Raw genomic sequence first — 18,509 nt, forward strand, 5'->3', positions numbered from 1 at the left:
GCCTGTGTCTCTGTCTCTATGAATAAATAAAATCTTAAAAAAAAAAAAAAGCCTACCAATCTTTAACTCCTTATGTTTTACTGAAATGAATTATTCTCGCTAGGTAAATAAAGGTTTTAGAAGAGTCCTCAATTTACTTCTACTACTCGTTTTCTTCATCGCTTCTCCTTTAGACTTAAACTTAGAACTATACATTCCTTTTAGTTTCAGGCCATATTTATGTAAAGTTTGTGTACATGAAGCTCTACTGACCTGTAACATTGTCCACGAATAGTCAAGTATTTTAAGTGAATAATTAATGTTAGGCTCCCTTTTTTGGTTGGAATTACATCAAACAGATGGAGTTAGCCCATATCACCTAGAAAAGCCATGGGATGATCTTTCAGTGTCTCAGATCAGAAATGTTTCTCTCTCTGACATATGTCACTTTGATGATAGAAATCAGTATTGTTCTATCCGTAGAAATGTAGCTTTAACCTGGTTAATACTGACAGTCACAAAAATAACAATGAAAATAAATAATGGCAACTCTCCTTTAATGAATGCATAAGATGTGCTAGACGTTATTAGCCCATACGTTATTTCTTGTCCCATAACCATGGTATGCTTACTTATCAAAGAATATGCTGAAACTTAGCTTAAGGTACTTAACTAAGGTAATAATTATTTAGTAACAGTGTTAAGATCTGGACCCAGGAACACCCGAACTCATCCTGTCCCCATCACCTTTGCTGGGCTGTTAACCATGTTGAGGACAGCATGACTCCTGACCTCCATAAGGTAAAATCAGTCTTTCAGCTCAGTGTATTTCATTACACTGTATTCTGTTATATTTGTCCTTCAGTGAATGTGTGGCTGCAGTGTTAGATCGAATGCTTGCAAAGATGATACAGCTTTACATCATCTTAGAAAATCTGTCTTTAAACTGATACTTAAAAATCATATCCCCAGGAAACCTTTCCTTGACATTAACCTCACCTATATTTAGGCATCTTTATCTTGTTAGAGTTGACATCCAGCCCCATAGCTTGAAATACTGTCGATTACCCGTAGCCTTCACTTTCCTCTAATGTCCCAGGGCCATATCTCTAACTGCTGCCCACTGGACTGCCCCTCCTAAGCATTTCTGTAGCATCTTAAATGCAACATTCCTGGGACTCGGGGATCACAACCTGAGCCCAAGGCAGATGCTCAACCCCTGAGCCACCCAGGCATCCCTCAGCCACATTCTTATACCAGCTTGTGCAGAGCACCCGCTCTTCCTGAAATGAACCCTAGTGCAGCTAGCACAAGAGTGAGAGGATTCAGTCCTGCTGCAGGGGGATTTATAGACAGACCATCTGGAACTGTGGAGAAAGTGGAGATGTCTCAGAGAACTCTCAGTTCGAGTCCAGACTCCGTTGTTTGCTCTGTGACATTAAGCAAGTTGTCTAACTGTTCCCAGCTTTGCTTTTGTCTCTAACGTGAGGTTAATACTGCTTGTGCTCTCTCTGTCCGGTGGAAGCAAACTCTAATATCCTTTGCTTCAGATGGAAGCAAACTCTAATATCCTTTGCTTCAGATGAAGCAAACTCTAATATCCTTTGCTTCCGATGAAGAATCTGAGGAGCTGCCATGCTCTTGATCAGACTTCAGTTTCTGCAGCCTCGCAGGTCACACGCTTCCTTGAAGGTCACACGGGCGGTTCATGGCAGGCTGGGACTGCAACCTAGCTCGGTTTGTCTGACTCCAGGCTTGTCATCGCGGGAGGCGTTTAGGGGGCTTGAGGTCCCCCACCTTGTGCATCAAGGACCAGCCTAGATCTAACGGAGTTGACAGCGAGGCGGGAATCCCAGCCTTCCCTGCGAAGGGAGGGCGCAAGGGGGCACCGCTGTTGAGGGCGAGCGGCAACCATGCCGACAGCTGTTGTGCACTAGCTGGGATGGGGTGGAGGGAACTACAGTTCCCAGGAAGCAGTGCGGCTCCCTGGCTGCCCCGCTCAGGCCACGCCTAGACCACGCCCCCACCCGCCTCGGCCACGCCCCGGCCACGCCCCCGGGCGGGCTGGTATATAAGGGCCGAATGGCCCGGCGGCGGGCAGAGCGCGGAGGCGGCGCGGGCGCGCGCGGGGCTGCCGGGGCCGGAGGAGGCTGCTGCTCGCCCGCTCGCCCGCCCGCCGCTCCGCGCTTCTCCCTCCGCCTCCCCGGCCCCGCGCACCTACGAGCTCCGGGCCGCGGGCCGAGCTGCCCCGGGCGCTGTCCGGGCCTGCAGAGGGGATGCCGGCGGGGACCTCGGGCTCGCGCCGGCGTTGCGCAGCAAAGAAAGGCGAGGCGCGGCGTCGGGGCTGCGCGCCCTGGAGCTCCGGGACGCGGCACTTGGGAACCCCCGCGGCGAGCTCCCGCCATCTCCGCGCGGCCGGAGCGCGCAGCCCGGGGCTGGCCTCGGGTGGAAAGTGCGGGGAATGGGGCGAGGGGCTCCGGACCCCCTAACGTGGATTACTTGGTGTGCATCAGCCGGGCTCAGACGACCCCCACCCCCGCGACCTCGTCTGCGTCCTGGGCTTGCTTCCTTCCACCTGGCAGTCGGGGCGCATACCTGGCAGGTAAGTGTTCCCTGCGTTTCGAGGGAGGGGGTTTGGTGCGCTCCTCTCTCCCCGCCTCCCCCCCCCCCCCCCCCCCGCGCCGCTTTCTGGAGCTCTTGGGGTTTGCACGGAAATTTCTGCTCTCGCACTGACATCTCCGCAGAGACATCCCCTCGGCCCCCCTCCGGGCGGCCCCCCGCGGGACAGACCCTCCGCCGGGGTGGGGGTGGGGGTGGGGGGCCCGTCGCCCTAACCTCCGCCCTCGTGGCCGCCCCGGGGCCCGTTACCCCGGGAGGGAGCGCTGCCGCCACTGTTGAGTCGGGCGGTTCTGAAAGTGAGCGGCCTCGGGCTCCACACCGAGAACTTTGATTACACCTCGTGGTCCTGTGTTAGCTTCTCTCCGGGGCGAACAGGGGGCCCCGAGTGCCTTCGCGTGCAGGAGCTCGGGCGCCCTCGCCGCGTGGTGCCGTGACTGTGCCCGCGCGTGTACTACCCGCGCCCCCCGCGCCCCGCGCCCCGCCGGGGGTCACCTGACCGCGCCGAGGGCCGCCCCCTCCCGAGCGGGGGAGCCCCGGAGCGAGCGGCCGGCGCCCGCGGCGGGCGGGGTGCGCGGGGCGATGGGCAGGCCCCCGGCGGGGCGGGCGGCGCGGAGGCTGCAGGTGGGGGCTGCGGCGGGCGGGCCGAGCGCCGCGCGCCTCGTCTGCGAGAGGAGGGAAAACAAAAGCGTCCGCGGCGGTTCGGTGGCTGCGCGCGGCTCGACGAGGCAGAGCCCGGGGCGCGTGCGGGGGGCGCGGAGGCCGGGCCGCGGCTGCTCTGCTCGCGCCCGGGGCCGCCGACGGGAGGACGGGGCGCGCCGGCACAGGTGGTCCGCGGCGAGCCGGAGCGAGGAGCATGGCCAGGTGCGGCGGGACGAGCGGGCCCCGGGCCTCGCGGGCGCCCGGCTCCAGGTGAGCGAGCCCCAACTTGCCGCGCCCCCCGCGGGGCCGCCCGCCAGGCTGGGGCTTTTGTTCGGCGCCGCGGGTCGGGTCGGGCCGGGGCCGGGGCCGGGGCCGGGGTCCGGGCGGGGGGCTGCGCGGGGGGCTGCGGCTCGGCCCCGGGGCTGCGGGGCTCGGCCGGGCGCCCGGGACCTGCTGAGCCGGCGCTCCCCGGCCTGCCACGGCGCCCCGAGACCTCGGGCTGCGCCCGCCTTATCTCCATTTTCCACCTAATTGAGACCAAATATGCTAAGTTTGAAATGGCCCCGACCCCCGGGGCGCCCGCCCCAGGCTGCCCGCGGCGCGGCCTCTGCCCCCCGAGCCGGAGCCCGCCCGCCCGGGGAGGACGCGGGGTCGTCGCCGGCGGATGCCGAGGCCGCTCCGACGATCGGGCGGAGGCGCGCGCAAGACGGGCGCGCGATGCCTCGTCTCGCTGTGCGGGGACACTGTCTTTTGTTCCAGCCTCTGTATTTTCCTGTGTGTGTGTGAGGTTTTTTTTTTTTTTTTTTTTTTTTTTTTTTTTTTTTTTTTTTTTTTTTTTTTTTTTTTACAAAGAAAGCGTCGCCTGTGCTTTCTGTGACAGGGGACTTGTCTGCCAGTTTGCCATTGTGCACTCAGGAATCTGCTCCATTCTGAAGTGAACTGCCCAGAGGTATTAGTCAAGAAGCTGGAGGAGGCTGGGGAGTGGGGAGAGGTGGGTTTTTCTTTCTCTTCTTCTTTCTTCCTTTTTTTTTTTTTTTTTTTAATTATTAGCTCAGAAGTGTCTGATTCACATGATTTTAAGAGGAAATGGGGGAGAGGCATTTAGTTTTGAATTGGATGCAGGTCTGTGCTGTGCTTTTGAAATATATCGAACAGCCATAAGTCCAAGATCATCCTTCTGACGTGTACCTGATGTACTGGTGCCCTTATTGCCAGTCAAGTGGAGCATTAAATGCTTTATCAGCTGAGTGGAAGATAGGATTGATTCTCTTATAAAAACTGAGGTGCCAGAAGACAGGTGCCTGAACAAAAGGTCATCTACTTTCTGTTCTGAGGAATGTCAAGAATGAGCCTCTAGAGAAAGCATTAGCAGGATTCCCATCAGAAAATGATTTTCATTCAGTTCATGGTAACATGCATAAATGGGCCTTTATTAAAGGATATAGTGTCCAAATTGGTATCATTGTGTGTAGATTTATTATACCTGGTTTCATAGGCCATAAGAAATTTATAGGAAGGTTTACATTTGGTAAAATTCTAGGTAGTCTTTCTCATTTTACTTGTCACTTCCATAACAAGATATCAGCACCTTGCAGCCAAAATCAGCAGGAACATACATATCGTTGAACCAATGTGGGTTCATTGACTCATCACAATGAGGGAAAGCTCACACCTACAGGGAACTGTGTGACATCTCAGTAGGAAGCCTTAGAATTTGGTCTTCCAAGAGATGTTTTTTAAGAGGGTTCAAGGAAGTGAGAGTTCTTTATAGATTAAATACTCTGAAGGGCAGGGATGATTTTCTGACAGGGTTTCTAAGTAATTCTTACCTAGAAGGTGAAAAGATGAAGCAAGGCTAAAGCTGCAATAGGAAAGATACAGCAGAGAGTGGTCTGTTTTTTCTCTTGATATCATCAGTCATAGAGAGACCTTCTCTGAAGTTGGTGTGCTAAGAAATTGTTGATGTTTGGCAGAAGAACACCAAGGTATAGCTGTCAGTTCCAGGCCAGCACTTACCAACAAGACCTAATTGATAGCTCTAGGTTAGCTTTCATCTGTCATCTTTTCTCTCTCACACACAGTCCAGGAACTTTTGTTTACCAGGAGACCCTGTTAAACTGGTCCTTTATAAAGGGAAGCCCACTTTTGTAGTACAAGATGCTAATAAAATATTTTTTAAATTATCAGCAATTATTTACAGAAAACAAGAGGGGAAACCTTTTTCTTGAATTAGTTGATGCTTTAAAAAAAAGTCCATGGATCATAAAGGGGCACATAAATTTTGAAAACCATCATACTCTTTTTGGCAATCTCATCTTACAACTTGGATTAAAAATAAATTATTTCTACCTAACCCAACATAGTCATTCAAATTTTATTTGATAATTAGATAATATCTAAATCAGAGAAGAAAGTAATAGTCCCATTTTCATTACTGATAAAACCGTATCTCCAACACCATATTCAATTCTATTTAACACTACATTTTAAGAATAAAATAATGACAGCAATTTTGAAATATCTAAAGCTGCATCATGCAGAAGAACCTGTAGACTTACTCTATTCTGTTCCAAAAGCCAAAATCCGTATCATTAGCTTTATGTAATAGGGAACAAAGATTTCTGTTCAGCAGTAGGAATAAATGTCTCATAATTAAGAACTACCCAGAAATGGACTGGGTTACGTAATTATATAGTGAAATGTCCAACATTGAAAATGTTAAAAACAGAGGCTGAATGAACACAGAAAAAGCAGACATAACTGGAACATCTGGAATGAGAGTTTGAACTACATGGTTGGTCAAGACCCTCTCTGACTCTGACGGCAAAAGCAATGAGTAAGAGAATGGAGTTAGAAAGTTAGTAAGTTACCATGATCTAGGGCAAGTTAAAGGCCATCATATTTGTCAGGGTTCCAGAGAACCCAATACTGGAGATGAGAGAAAAGATAACCTAAAAGGTTGAGGCAGTCTTGGTTCCCTAGTTTCTAAAATCAAGCCATTGATATGGAAAATTCAAGTTTATAAGGAAAAAAATGTTTCCAGTGATGCTATCCGTACCTCAATCACAATGTCCTCCTTTTCATCTCTATGAGCCTGCAATTTAATATAATACCTACTAAGTACAAGGCATTCAACACAAAGGAATTTGTTGTGATTACTCTCCTCAAACGGGAGATAAATGTCTCTATTTCCAAACTCTTGGCAAAGGCTCTGAGAAAAGGATCTTTGATTATTCTCTGAGGGAGCGAAATAAAGCAACTCAGTATGAAAAACAAGTGTTAGGTTTAGTATGCCTCTGGTTTCAGAGCTTAAGAAACTTGAACTTGGAAATCAGATGTAACTGTGTTTAATGCCAGCCCTTTCACTTTCACGCACTAGCTGTGTAACCTTGGGCAAGTTACTCACCTTCTCTGAACCTTTGTTTCTCCCGTAAAACAGAATTAAAAATCTATAGCCACAGAGGCTCATTAGCATTAAGTGAGGTGATGCATATGAAGGTTCTAGCGTAGCCCGACAGAGTCAACCATCAGGAAATGTTACGAGATAATGAGAATAACTTTGCAATGGTATGCCATAATGTCAGCAGCTTTTTCTGTCGAAGTGAAGCATTTTCTATGTGAGCAGAATGTTTCCCCAGGAAGATAAGATGTTATTATTTAACCTGCAGCTTTTGTCAGTTTGGCAAAGGTTAAACTTACAAAAAAAAAAAAACACAGAAATTTCTAATTCATTATAAGTCAGTCTATCATGTCTTCAAGGCCATTCTGTTATGAATTTAAACTACTATTGCAGAGTTAAATGAAATTTCACTTCTGTTTTTTTCCAGTCCTCCAGATAGATTCATTATACAGTTTAACATCGGGGAAGAGTTTGGATAAACCACTTTTAAGGTTTTTATACAGATTTTTAAATCTGAGATTGATTGAACCTGGATAGCTACTGACTTCACTCCACTTGATCTCTCACTTTTCAAGATCATCACATTAACTTTATCCATAGGAATACATACAGCAGTAGACTACTATGATTTAGCATTCCTAGAAAACATTTATTCCATTCTCCAGCTAGGGGAAAAAATTTCTTTGCAAATTCAGCATATATGTGTGTATGTGTCTCTGTTTAAGAAACTAGTATCAATATAAGATCATATAGCATTAGCCTCTTAACCTTCCTGTCGTTTGTGTACACACCATTTGGTTAGATCCAGAAAACTGATGCTTTATTTAAATCTACTTTAGCAGTGGAAGTAAAAGGAAATCACATCCTCAAACTTGAGGAAAAGTGCTATGTAGATTGTGAAAAATCCCTCAACGATTCCATTTTGTACACAGTTTCCTGTCCAGTATTTAATCCTATTTTCAAAGGTAATTGTCGAGGTTAAAAATATATAATTTAAGGGAAATGGAAAAGCCACTTGGTCCGTTGTCTCCCAATGCATTAAAAATATCCCCTTTGTAATCCTGGAGAAGTATGCAAATTATAAGGCTGGGGAGAACCACTATTGAAAAATACTGTACTGTATCTTCATGTGATGTTTAAGACTAACTACTACCCACATTTCTTTAAGAATCATTTCAGAGGATCAGCTAAAAATGCTGTTAACCGTAAGAGACTCCATCTGCCAAAGTGTATTAAAGTGACATACCATTAATGCTAGTTCAACCTAAAAAACAATCATCCTGTAATGAAATGCTTTATATAAACTCAGGAAAGCTAGGAGACTCACAGTTCTCTATGAAATTAGCCGGTATTTGAGACCAACGGTGGAATGATATGGAAATGGTAATTTGACTCCCTGTAATGGCTTAGTAATGGCCCCTTACCTCTTAGTCCTAGATGTGTTTGCTTTTGTGAATATGTCTAAAAGACCTAGAAATAAATGACTTTTTTCCGAAATGAAGGAAGGATTTTGAAGAAGCAGTTGTACTTAAAAAGTTGGGAAATAAATTTTCCTTGCTCACTCCCCAATATTTCTCCCTAACACATAAAAACGCAGACATGAACATGCCTTACACACAAATGCACATGCGCATGTATGCGCATGCACACTTTGTAATGAAGTCACGTCTATTAAAAAAAACTTTTTAAAGATTTTATTTATTTATTCATGAGAGACGCAGAGAGAGAGGCAGAGACACAGGCAGAGGGAGAAGCAGGCTCCATGCAGGGAGCCCGACGTGGGACTCGATCCAGGGTCTCCAGGATCACACACTGAGCTGAAGGCGGCGCTAAACCGCTGAGCCACCTGGGCTGCCCTAAAAAAAATTTTTTTAAGTGAATTTGCCTATTTCAAAATAAGAGCATCAAACACTGAACCCAGTTCACTAACATATTTGAGGTGGTCATAATCTCCTTCCATGGGTGTCTTTAGTTCAGAGGAAAAGACTAGATGATATTGACATGACTACAAATGAGGAGCAGAATGAGACAAAAGTGTCTGCAGTACTTGCTTCTGAAACTCAATAATAAAGCACCATCAGATTTTACAAAGGTCAAATTGGGAGTAAACAGAAGCTAGCACACTCTCCTGGCGATTTACAATTTGACCAAATTCACAGCCTTTATCTGATCAAATTATGAGAGCCCTGTTTAGAGGCATCAATCATTGCAGAGGTCCTAAATGTGAAGGAAGTGATGAAGAGTATTTTCGCTTTACCACAAGTGAAATTCAGAAATAAAAAGGAATCTTCTGGAGCAGAGACTTCATGACCCAAGAATCTTAATGTCTCTCGGTTTTCAAATCAGAGATGGCTCTACAATAGACAGGATCATCGTCCAGAAAACACCATGTGCTTTAACACCTGGACTTGCTTGCCCACTCCCAGCTTGTCTTTATCTTTCCTCTTTCCTACCTTAAAATTTTCTTCATTAAATAGGCACCTGGTCTCTATAAGTTTGCTATTAAATATGCTGCCTGGAAGAATTTTTTGACCTTTGCTCTAAGTGGAGATTTGCCTGTCAGGTTATCTAGCTAATACTTGTGTCTGTGATACAATAAAACATAGTTAAATTTCAAGGAAGAAAGAGAAAATATATGTGAAATTTTTATCATTTGACTTTCATCTTTATCATTTGACTTTCTTACAGCTGTGTTCAAATATCCCTATTATCTGGCTTTAATTTATATTTCTAAACTATTTTCTACTGTTCCCTTTCATGTTCCATTTATTGGCCTCTTGACTCTTCCCTGTATGTCTCACACTTTTCCACACCTGTGACTTTGTTCATTCTTTTTCTGAAGCCCTCACAAATGTCACATCCTTGATAATTTGTCCGTTGGTAGAGGGGATCACTTGAGACAGCTGTACACAGTAAAGACTTTAGCTCCAAAGAGCAGTTTTGAGCTTGTGAGTGGTTCTCAAATTATAATGTGCATAAAAATCACCTGGAGTGCTTGCCAATGATGGAGATTTTGTGGCTCAACCTCAAAGATTCTGATTCAGTAGTTCTGTGAAGACCCAGAATATGCACTGTTAATCTCCAGGTGACTCCAATGCAGGTGATTCCAGGGCCTCTTTAAGACACACTGTTGTAAGAACATCTCTGTTTTTAAAATTCCTGACTAAAGGCTTTCCAGAAGATATTTTTTTTCCAAAGCACAAATGTTATTTAAATTATTATTAATTCCCAGAAATTCCATTCTAGAAACACTAGAATACAGGCATTTGTATCCTATGCCTGCCTAACTGGATTAAAAAAATTTAGATGCAACACAGCTAAATATGGGTTAATGAAATTGCTATTAATCACTTTTTGAGAAAATGTAGGCATCCCGGGAACATGCTGTAATTTCCATCACTTTTATACTGCCTCTGCCAGCTCTGTAGTTAAAGAGTAACAAAACAACTGTTTATGAAAAGGGTAGGTTTAAGATGAAAATAATCATTTTGCAAAAGTGAGGAAACAGTATCAGAGCCTGCGAACTGTGCTCTTCCAAGTGGAGAATCCAGTATTTGTAATAAATTCCTTTTGCTCTGGATGAGTTCTGCATTTTCAATGAGGTGAACTTGGCAACATTCTAGTTGATTTTAATAAAAATAGCTGCTTTGAGGACAGGGAGCTGAGGTTGCCAAATTTACAGCTGCCTTGCACAATTACTCTTACACCTCCTTCAGGGCTACTTAGAACCAGTAAGCAAATTAAGTGTATCGATTGCAATTTTGTTGGACTAACAGCCCCCCCCCCTTTTTTTTTAAGGAATAAACTTGATTCCTTTCAGTATGTGTCTGTTCAGAGTGATCTCTTTTCTTTTCAGCCATAACACAAAGACAACATCATGGCTGGATCCTCGACTTGCGAAAAAGGCTAAACCTCCAGAAGAGTGCAAAGAGAATGGTAGGTCATTAAGTTTCTATGATGTTTCTGCGTTGCGCTTTGAGCATGTTTGTGTTTCTTAAAGGAGGGTCTCACCGACAGGAGCAATCATGTAGTTGAGACAATTTTAAAGGTGTATTATTTAATGCTTAGAGAGGAGAGAGAATTAACGCGGCTTTTCAGCAGTGCCATGTGGTTTTCCTTTCTCTTTCTGAGGAAACTGTGCCGGATATCACATCTCTGTCATCTCTGTTGGTTCTATGTGACTCCTGGCCTGACTTTCCACCACCTTCTAAGGACTTTTTGTTTGCAATATGTCTCTCTGAGGACTCTTATCTTTTCATTGGCATCAAACATGATATATAGAGAAACAGTCTTGTGGACCTATAAATATTATTGATTTTTGTGTTTAGAGGCATAGCATTCTGCTGGTTATTAAAGAATCGGTGGTATACAGATCTATACATATGGCTACTTTCCTTTAATCAAATATTTGAATTAAATAACCAGTTGCATGAATGTCCTGGGATATCCTTAGTATTTTCTAGTTTCTAGTGTAGTAATACTAACTTGCTTAGAAACTGACTGTTTTCATGTATGTGAAGAATGTTTTTGAACAATGTTGGGGGTTAGATGGGTGTAAACCTTGCACTGATATTAGTAAATTAGATGAAGTCTGTTACAGATGACACTTGTAATTTTTAAAGATGTTGAGTTTAATGTTAAAGAACACTTAAAATTTAGCTAAAATGATAAATAGCATACTCTCCTTTGATTTATTATTTGACTACAATCAAGCCTTTATCTCCTCAACCTATTAGAGCCCTGTTCACAGGCATCTATCATTGAGAAGCTCTTAAAAGTGGAGAAAGTGATGAGAGTTTAAACTTTTAAAAAAGTTTTTGAAAAGTCAACTTTTTATAAGTCTCTAATTCTAAAAGTCCTTTGTAACAATAGTTCTGGCTTTATCAGATAATATTTTGATAACATTGTTCATTTCTGTAACTGTTCACAAGCTAGTTGTAAAGAGTTCAATTAAGAATTATAGTGTACAGTTTATATGTACATATTTGAATGCATAAATATCCAGTTTTTAACCACTGTCTATATTAAATTTTATATTTATAGCTATATCTGTATGCTTTCTGTAGAATAGTATGACTGCTTGTGGTTGAAGCCCATAAAATTCTGTGACCTGGACTTTTGATCACCATTAGGCTATATATTTCCTTGACACCAGTAAGACGTATGCTGCAGATTGTGATCAGTTATAAATTAAAATGGCCTGATCTGTTATATATGGAAGTTACAATTCACTTTTGCCGCAGATGTAAAAACCTTAGTATATCCTAATTAAAATGAATGTAACGATTTGCAGTGCTGTGACACATTGAACTTCTCAGCTGTCTTGTTCCTTTGAGTTATTCTTTTTATTAGAAAAAGCTGTTAAAATCAAACTTTAAAATTCTGGGAGAGATGTAGGCATAAGACGTTGCATAATTTTAATATTCCAATGTTATCAGTTTTTCCCACATCCGCACTTGTCTGTCTTCTTAGGATGATAAATACCTAAAATATGATGCCAGTGTCTGAGGAGCACATGTCATTGAAAAACAAGCCCTGCAATATAGTCTTGTAGTTCAGAATGATTTATAACCAGTCAATTACTATTTGTTTTCATTTTCTACAAAATAAATAACTCCTAGATTTTATTCCGTATATTACTGGAATGTTATACAATGGAAATTAACATCTAGTTAGTTAGAATACTATTATTCCAGACACATATTTTAAGTTTTCTTGCCAAGAAACTTGCTTTTATGTAATACTGTTACTTCTGTTTTATTTTTCGTTTCTTTAAGACATAGGTTAAAATTGTGTGTTTAAATGTTGGATGTTAATGGACTGCTGTTGAGCTAGCCAATTAAGTGAGGTTTCTTTATATGTTCCACTCAGACCAAACAAAGTAGAGTAATTTTCTGGGATCCCTGGGTGGCGCAGCGGTTTGGCGCCTGCCTTCGGCCCAGGGCGCGATCCCGGAGACCCGGGATCGAATCCCACGTCGGGCTCCCGGTGCATGGAGCCTGCTTCTCCCTCTGCCTGTGTCTCTGCCTCTCTCTCAATCTCTCTGTGACTATCATAAATAAATAAAAATTAAAAAAAAAAAAAAACAAAGTAGAGTAATTTTCTGAATGCTGGGATGTGTGTAAAATGTGTATAAAAAAATTATATGGAGGCTCAAGATGATAATATCTTTCTCCAGCAAAGGTTTATACTTTTTATGCCAGTGAGATAGAGTGGAGGCTAATTACTTAGTCCAATCTGGAGTTAAGCCAATAGGAGGTTGGGCTGAGTTTTGGTAGGACCCGATTTATCTCTGGTTTGTTCCTGTGCTTAGGATGTTTGCCCAAGGTTTTCAACTAACAGCCTATTTGCAGGTCAGCAAGCATTTTCTATAAAGGGTAGGTAGCCTATATTTTAGGCTTTGCAGGTTATCCAGTCTCTTTGTAACTACTCATTATGCAAAAGCAGACAAATCAATATATAATTAAAGGACATGGATGTATTTTGATGGAGCTTTGTTTATGAACAGAGAATTTGAGTTTTGTATACTTTCAGGATTTGAATTTCAAAATACTGTACTTTTGATTATTTTTTTTTTTTGGCAACCATTTAAAAGTATATAAATTGGTCTTCATTTCTGGACCATACAGAAAATAGAGGCAGGCTGGATTTGGTCCACAGGACAAATCCTGGCCCCGTGTGTTCATGTGGGGCCTTCCTCTTGGCAGATCTTAAATGCCAATATTTTAAAAATGTTTTTTCTTCCTAGTATTGCAAGACTGCCAAAAACCTGTGGTGCATTTCAGGGGTTTTAGCTTAGCTGTTTGCCTCTAGACCTTGCAGCTTCTGAATTGACAGATGTCATCATGGGATAATGGGTTGTCTGTTTAAGATCTCTCAAGTCTATATTTTGTCATTGGCATCAAACATGATATATAGAGAAACAGTCTTGTGGACCTATAAATATTATTGATTTTTGTGTTTAGAGGCATAGCATTCTGCTGGTTATTAAAGAATCGGTGGTATGCAGATCTATACATATGGCTCTCAAGACTCCTCAGCTTTCGGCTGGCTTCCCTAACCTCTAGCAGTGGCCTTCTACCTAGGCAGTCTGGGTTCTTACCACAGCCCAGAATCAACAAAATCAGCTGCAAATTCTTCCCTCACTTCTTCAGGGTTTTCTCCTCTTTGGAATCCTAGGCCTGTTGTTTCAGCAGTGCTGATGCCTTTAAATTGTTTATTTTTTACATTTTGTGTAGATTTTTTTTGTGTTCTCATGGTTTATAAACTTCTCACTCCATCCTACCTGGAAGCAAAAGTTTTATGCAGTATTTTTTAAATTGAACATTTTAGAGCTTATTGGATTGCATAACTATAAATTCTTTATTATTATTGTAATTAAAATTTTGATCTCTCAAAATGGAATTCCATGATGTTGTATATATGTGCATACTGTCATGAATGTGCATATGTATTGTGTGTGCGTGTGTGGATATGGATCTGTAAATGTTGACATTTTTAGTTCTGTTAACACTGGTACATAAAGTTAATTCCTTGGTCAACTACAAAAGAAGAAGCTGAGTGAAAGAGTGATGGAAGGGAGGTTATCAACTGATTTAAATTATTCTTGGGCTAGAGAAAAAAACTAGCAAATATTTTCTTATTGTTATCAAGGGGGACATGGGAACATAGATGGCTCCATACAAATACATATTAAACAACCATCTGTTGACACCAAAGCAACCATTTTATCTTGAAGCATAATGTACTAAACGTGAACGCATACTTCCTTCTCTCACAATACAGTCGAAAGTACTAAAGTCACTACATTCTGTGCATTTGTCATCGCTCTGCATTTTTAGAGTTTTAGCACCAGTCTACATAGCAGAAAAAAAAAAATCTCCACCTACTACTGGATTCTAATATTAGTATTTGGGGGAGTGCCATTTAGCAAGCCAATATAATCTTTTACAAAACGCCACAGAAATAGTGGTTAACTATTAAACAGTTTGGAGGCAAGATCAGTGAACTGCATATAAAAAACATCAACATATGTGTCTCTGGCCCCCACAATCAGTACCATGGGGTTTCTCCTGAGACATTGCTGATCACATATATCTCAGTGGTGACACATCCCCCAAGATTCACTGAGCTATAGGGTTAACATCAAACATGATTCAAGCCTTGGGGTGCCTGGGTGGCTCGGTCATTTGAGTGTGCAACTCTTGGTTTCAGCTCAGGTCATGATCTCATGAGTCATGAGATGAAGCCCCATGTCCCCATGTCAGGTTCTGCACTCAGGGGGGGAAGTCTGCTTGAGATTCCCGCCCTCTGCCCCTCCCCCCCCCACTCTCTTTCTCATAAATAAATAAGTCTTTTTGAAGACACCTCATAGGATCATTCTTTTCTTAAAGTTGAAATGTAATTAAATTATCACATTCAGAAGAAGAAATTGTGTGAAATTTGGAGTCAAGGAAACTTCTAATCCGAACACAAATCTGTGGGCTCTTGGGAAAGGTACTTCTTCACTTCTGAGAACCTAAGGTTTCTTACCTGTAAAAATGGGAAGGATATCTGTTTCCTGTAGATTCAGCTTCACAAATAAAAGGGACAGTGCTTGTGACACTACAGGCTCTCAATAACTGTTCCTTTCTTTTCCTTTTCTGTGTGTTCTGAGCCAACAAATGAGCCTCATAGAAGACAAGAGGAAGAATTCAGAATAGTTGGCCTACCTAAAGAGCTTTGAATTATTCTAGAGTATCCTGGAGAGATGGAAATGAACAAAACCCTTGCAGGCTAAAATTATCTGCCTAGCTAATTCCAGCCTAATATTGATAGATTAAAGATTGTCCCCCTCTATTCTGTTACGATGGCTCTAAATTCTCAGAAAATTGTAATCACAGCTGTACATACTAGGTGGCTTCATTTCCATATTCAATGTGTATGAATTATAAGGCAGTTTTCTCATATTGCTGTAAAAACAATCACATAATCTTAACCTCTTTACCTATGTGAGAACTCCATTTCCATTGACATTTAGTTAAAACTAAAGTTTTGAGTTATTTATCTTTAAAAAAAATGGTGTCCAAAATGCACATAAATGAAGATAGCATAAGCTATGTTTGGAATATATATTAAGTGGATTTTTTTTTCAAGAGGAGGTTGCCTTTTTTTATATATATCAATATAGTGTACTGAGTTTTCCTTTTATTTTGCATTTATTTTTAAATTTTTTTCTTTGAATTCAATTTCCCAACATATAGTATAACACCCAGTGTTCATCCCCTCAAGTGCCCTCCTTAGTGCCTGTCACCCAGTCATCCCATCCTTTGTTTGTTTCCCAGTGTTAGGAGTCTCTCATGGATTGTCTTCCTCTCTAATTCCCCCTCCTCGATTTCCCTCCTTTCCCTTATAGTCCCTTTCACTATTTCTTATATTCCACGTATGAGTGAGACCATGAGAAGGGTGCCTATTCTAAAATAATAGAAAACACTAATCAATTTTAGGTCATTTCTTTTTTCTTTCTTTTCCAAATTTTTAAGTTCCAATTAGCTAACATACAGTGTAATATTAGTTTCAGGTGTAGAATTTAGTGATTCATCACTTATATTCAGCCCCCAGTGCTCATCACAAGTACCCTTCTTAATGCCTATTTAGCCCATCCCCCTGCCCCCCTCCCCTCGAGCAGCCCTCAGTTCTCCATAGTTAGTCTGTTTTCTGGTGTTTCTCTCTCTTCCCACCCCCCATGTTCATCTGTTTTATTTCTTAAATTACACATATGAGTGAAATCACACAGTATTTGTCTTTCTCTGACTTATTTCACTTAGCATAATACTCTCTAGCTCCATCTATGTCATCACAAATGGTAAGATTTCATTCTTTTTTTATGGCTGAGGAATATTCAATTGTATATGTGTGTACCACATCCTCTTTATCCATTCATCAATCTATGGATTGATGTCGGATTGTTTCCATAATTAGCAATTGTGGATAATGCTGCTATAAATATCAGGATACATGCATCCCTTTGATTTAGTACTTTTGTATTCTTTGGGTGAATACCTAGTAGTGCAATTGCTGGATCACAGGGTAGTTCTACTTTTAACTTTTTGAGGAACCTTCATACTCTTTTCCAGAGTGGCTGCACCAGTCTGCATTCCCACCAACAGTATAAGAGGGTTCCCCTTTCTCTGCATCCTCATCAACATCTGTTGTATCCTGTGTTGTTAATTTTAGCCATTCTGACAGGTGTGAGGTGATGTCTCATTGTAGTTTTGATTTGTGTTTCCCTGATGATGAATGATGTTGAGCATCTTTTCATGTGTCTGTTAGCCATCTGTACGTAGTTTTAGGTCATTTCTTAAGTGAATTTCTTAACTGTCACACAGATTAGGAAACACATAATTTTATTTTTGTAGTTCACATTCTGTTCCTAGAATGCATAGTTTATTTCTTTTTCAAATAGGGGCTTTGGCCTGTTGTCTCATTAAATTTGTATTGATAATTAATGACCCTAATTTCTCAACAATAAATATGAGCAAATTAATTTCACCTTTGAATATTTGTTTTCCTGATCTAATAAACCTAAGATTATGTTTGTAAAGTACCTTGATAGCTTTCCCCTAGGAATAATTCAGTAAAACAGGCTCTGGGGCACCTGGGAGGCTTATTGGTTAAATATCTGCTTTTGGCTCTGGTCATGATCTAGGAGTCCTGGGATTGAGCCCCATGTTGGTCTTCCTGATCAGTGGGGCATCTGCTTCTCCCTCTCCCTCTGCCCCTCTCTCCTCACTCATCCACTTGCTCTCTCTCTCAAATGAATGAGTAAAAGATTAGAAAAAAACAGACTCTAAAGATACCCCTCAAGTACTGAAACTTTAGAATTGAAAAATCATTGATATTTTGAACTCCTATCTTTAAATATTATGAACTAATTTGAATGTTACTTTGTTTTTATAATGATATTTAGGATGTTTTATTAAAAATTTGAGGAAATTTAAAATATCTTAATAGAAACTGTTCTTATTTTGCTAACTGGTACTTATTCATATTAGTCATGATTTTTTTATAGCAGCATTTTGAGGTATGCTTCATCCAATAATATAGTACCTTTTCCAGTGTTTTCAGCTTAGGGGTACTACAAAATACCAACACTTTAGGAATATAAATCTTTTGTGGAGGAAATAATAAAATAAAATCAAAATAAATCATATAGGATAGATTTTTCCACTGCTTTGCATAGATACCAATTCTTCTGTTTATGGCTGACGTCTGTAATAATTGGCCCCCATCTACTCTGAGTGATTAGTGTCCAGACCATAAAAGTTGTTAAATATTTTAAATATCATTTTTGCACTAATCATTTATGTATTTCTCTTTTCTACCTCCAATCTTTATCATGGCTATAAAATAGTACCTGTGTAAGGATTATAAAATTGCATCCTTTTATTCTTGATTGCTCAAGTTTCTTTTATATTTAGGAATGAGTTATGTCTTGTCTTTACTGCTTAATGCATGCAGGTTTGAAAATAATATTGACAGCATCAAATCTGCTTGTTTTGTGCAATAGCAAAATAATTTCAAGATATTTCAAATATGGCTTTTCAAAGTTTTTTATTTTGAAATATTTATAAATTCACAGGAAATTCTAGGGAGGGCCCAAACACCCCTAACAAAGATCCCCAATGTTAACACCTTACATGAATATAATACCGGATCAAAATCAGGAAACTGACACTGGTACAATCCACAGATTGATTTCACTAGCTATCCAAATACTGGTGTATGTATGTGTATGTGTGTATTTTCATGCAGTTATATCACATATGTAGTTACATGTGACCATGACCACAGTCAAGATTCATAACTCTTCCATCCCATAAGACTCTCTTAT

At 41.6% G+C, this 18,509-nt stretch overlaps 2 protein-coding genes across 26 annotated transcripts in view; both read left to right on the forward strand.

Moving 5' to 3' along the window:
* Positions 1-18,509, forward strand: part of LOC140629517 (membrane-associated guanylate kinase, WW and PDZ domain-containing protein 2-like) — a 316,400-nt gene that overhangs the window by 131,376 nt on the left and 166,515 nt on the right. The gene's annotated exons all lie outside the window — the stretch shown is intronic.
* Positions 760-11,954, forward strand: LOC140629540 (uncharacterized). Its single transcript, XM_072819056.1, has 5 exons — positions 760-780; positions 1,994-2,581; positions 4,118-4,228; positions 10,494-10,573; positions 10,769-11,954. The coding sequence occupies exons 1-4, from the start codon at positions 760-762 to the stop codon at positions 10,497-10,499; spliced, it is 726 nt and encodes a 241-aa protein (XP_072675157.1). The 3' UTR covers positions 10,500-10,573; positions 10,769-11,954.

The sequence above is a fragment of the Canis lupus genome (genome assembly GCF_048164855.1).
Source record: "Canis lupus baileyi chromosome 16 unlocalized genomic scaffold, mCanLup2.hap1 SUPER_16_unloc_1, whole genome shotgun sequence".
Lineage (NCBI taxonomy): Eukaryota > Metazoa > Chordata > Mammalia > Carnivora > Canidae > Canis > Canis lupus.

Bases quoted from the DNA above. Each gene is read 5' to 3' on its own strand.
- LOC140629540 (XM_072819056.1), top strand. From the start codon at position 760: ATGACTCCTGACCTCCATAAG. The intron at 781-1,993 runs GTAAAATCAGTC...GGCCACGCCTAG, and splicing joins TGACTCCTGACCTCCATAAG to ACCACGCCCCCACCCGCCTC. The intron at 2,582-4,117 runs GTAAGTGTTCCC...TTTCTGTGACAG, and splicing joins TCGGGGCGCATACCTGGCAG to GGGACTTGTCTGCCAGTTTG.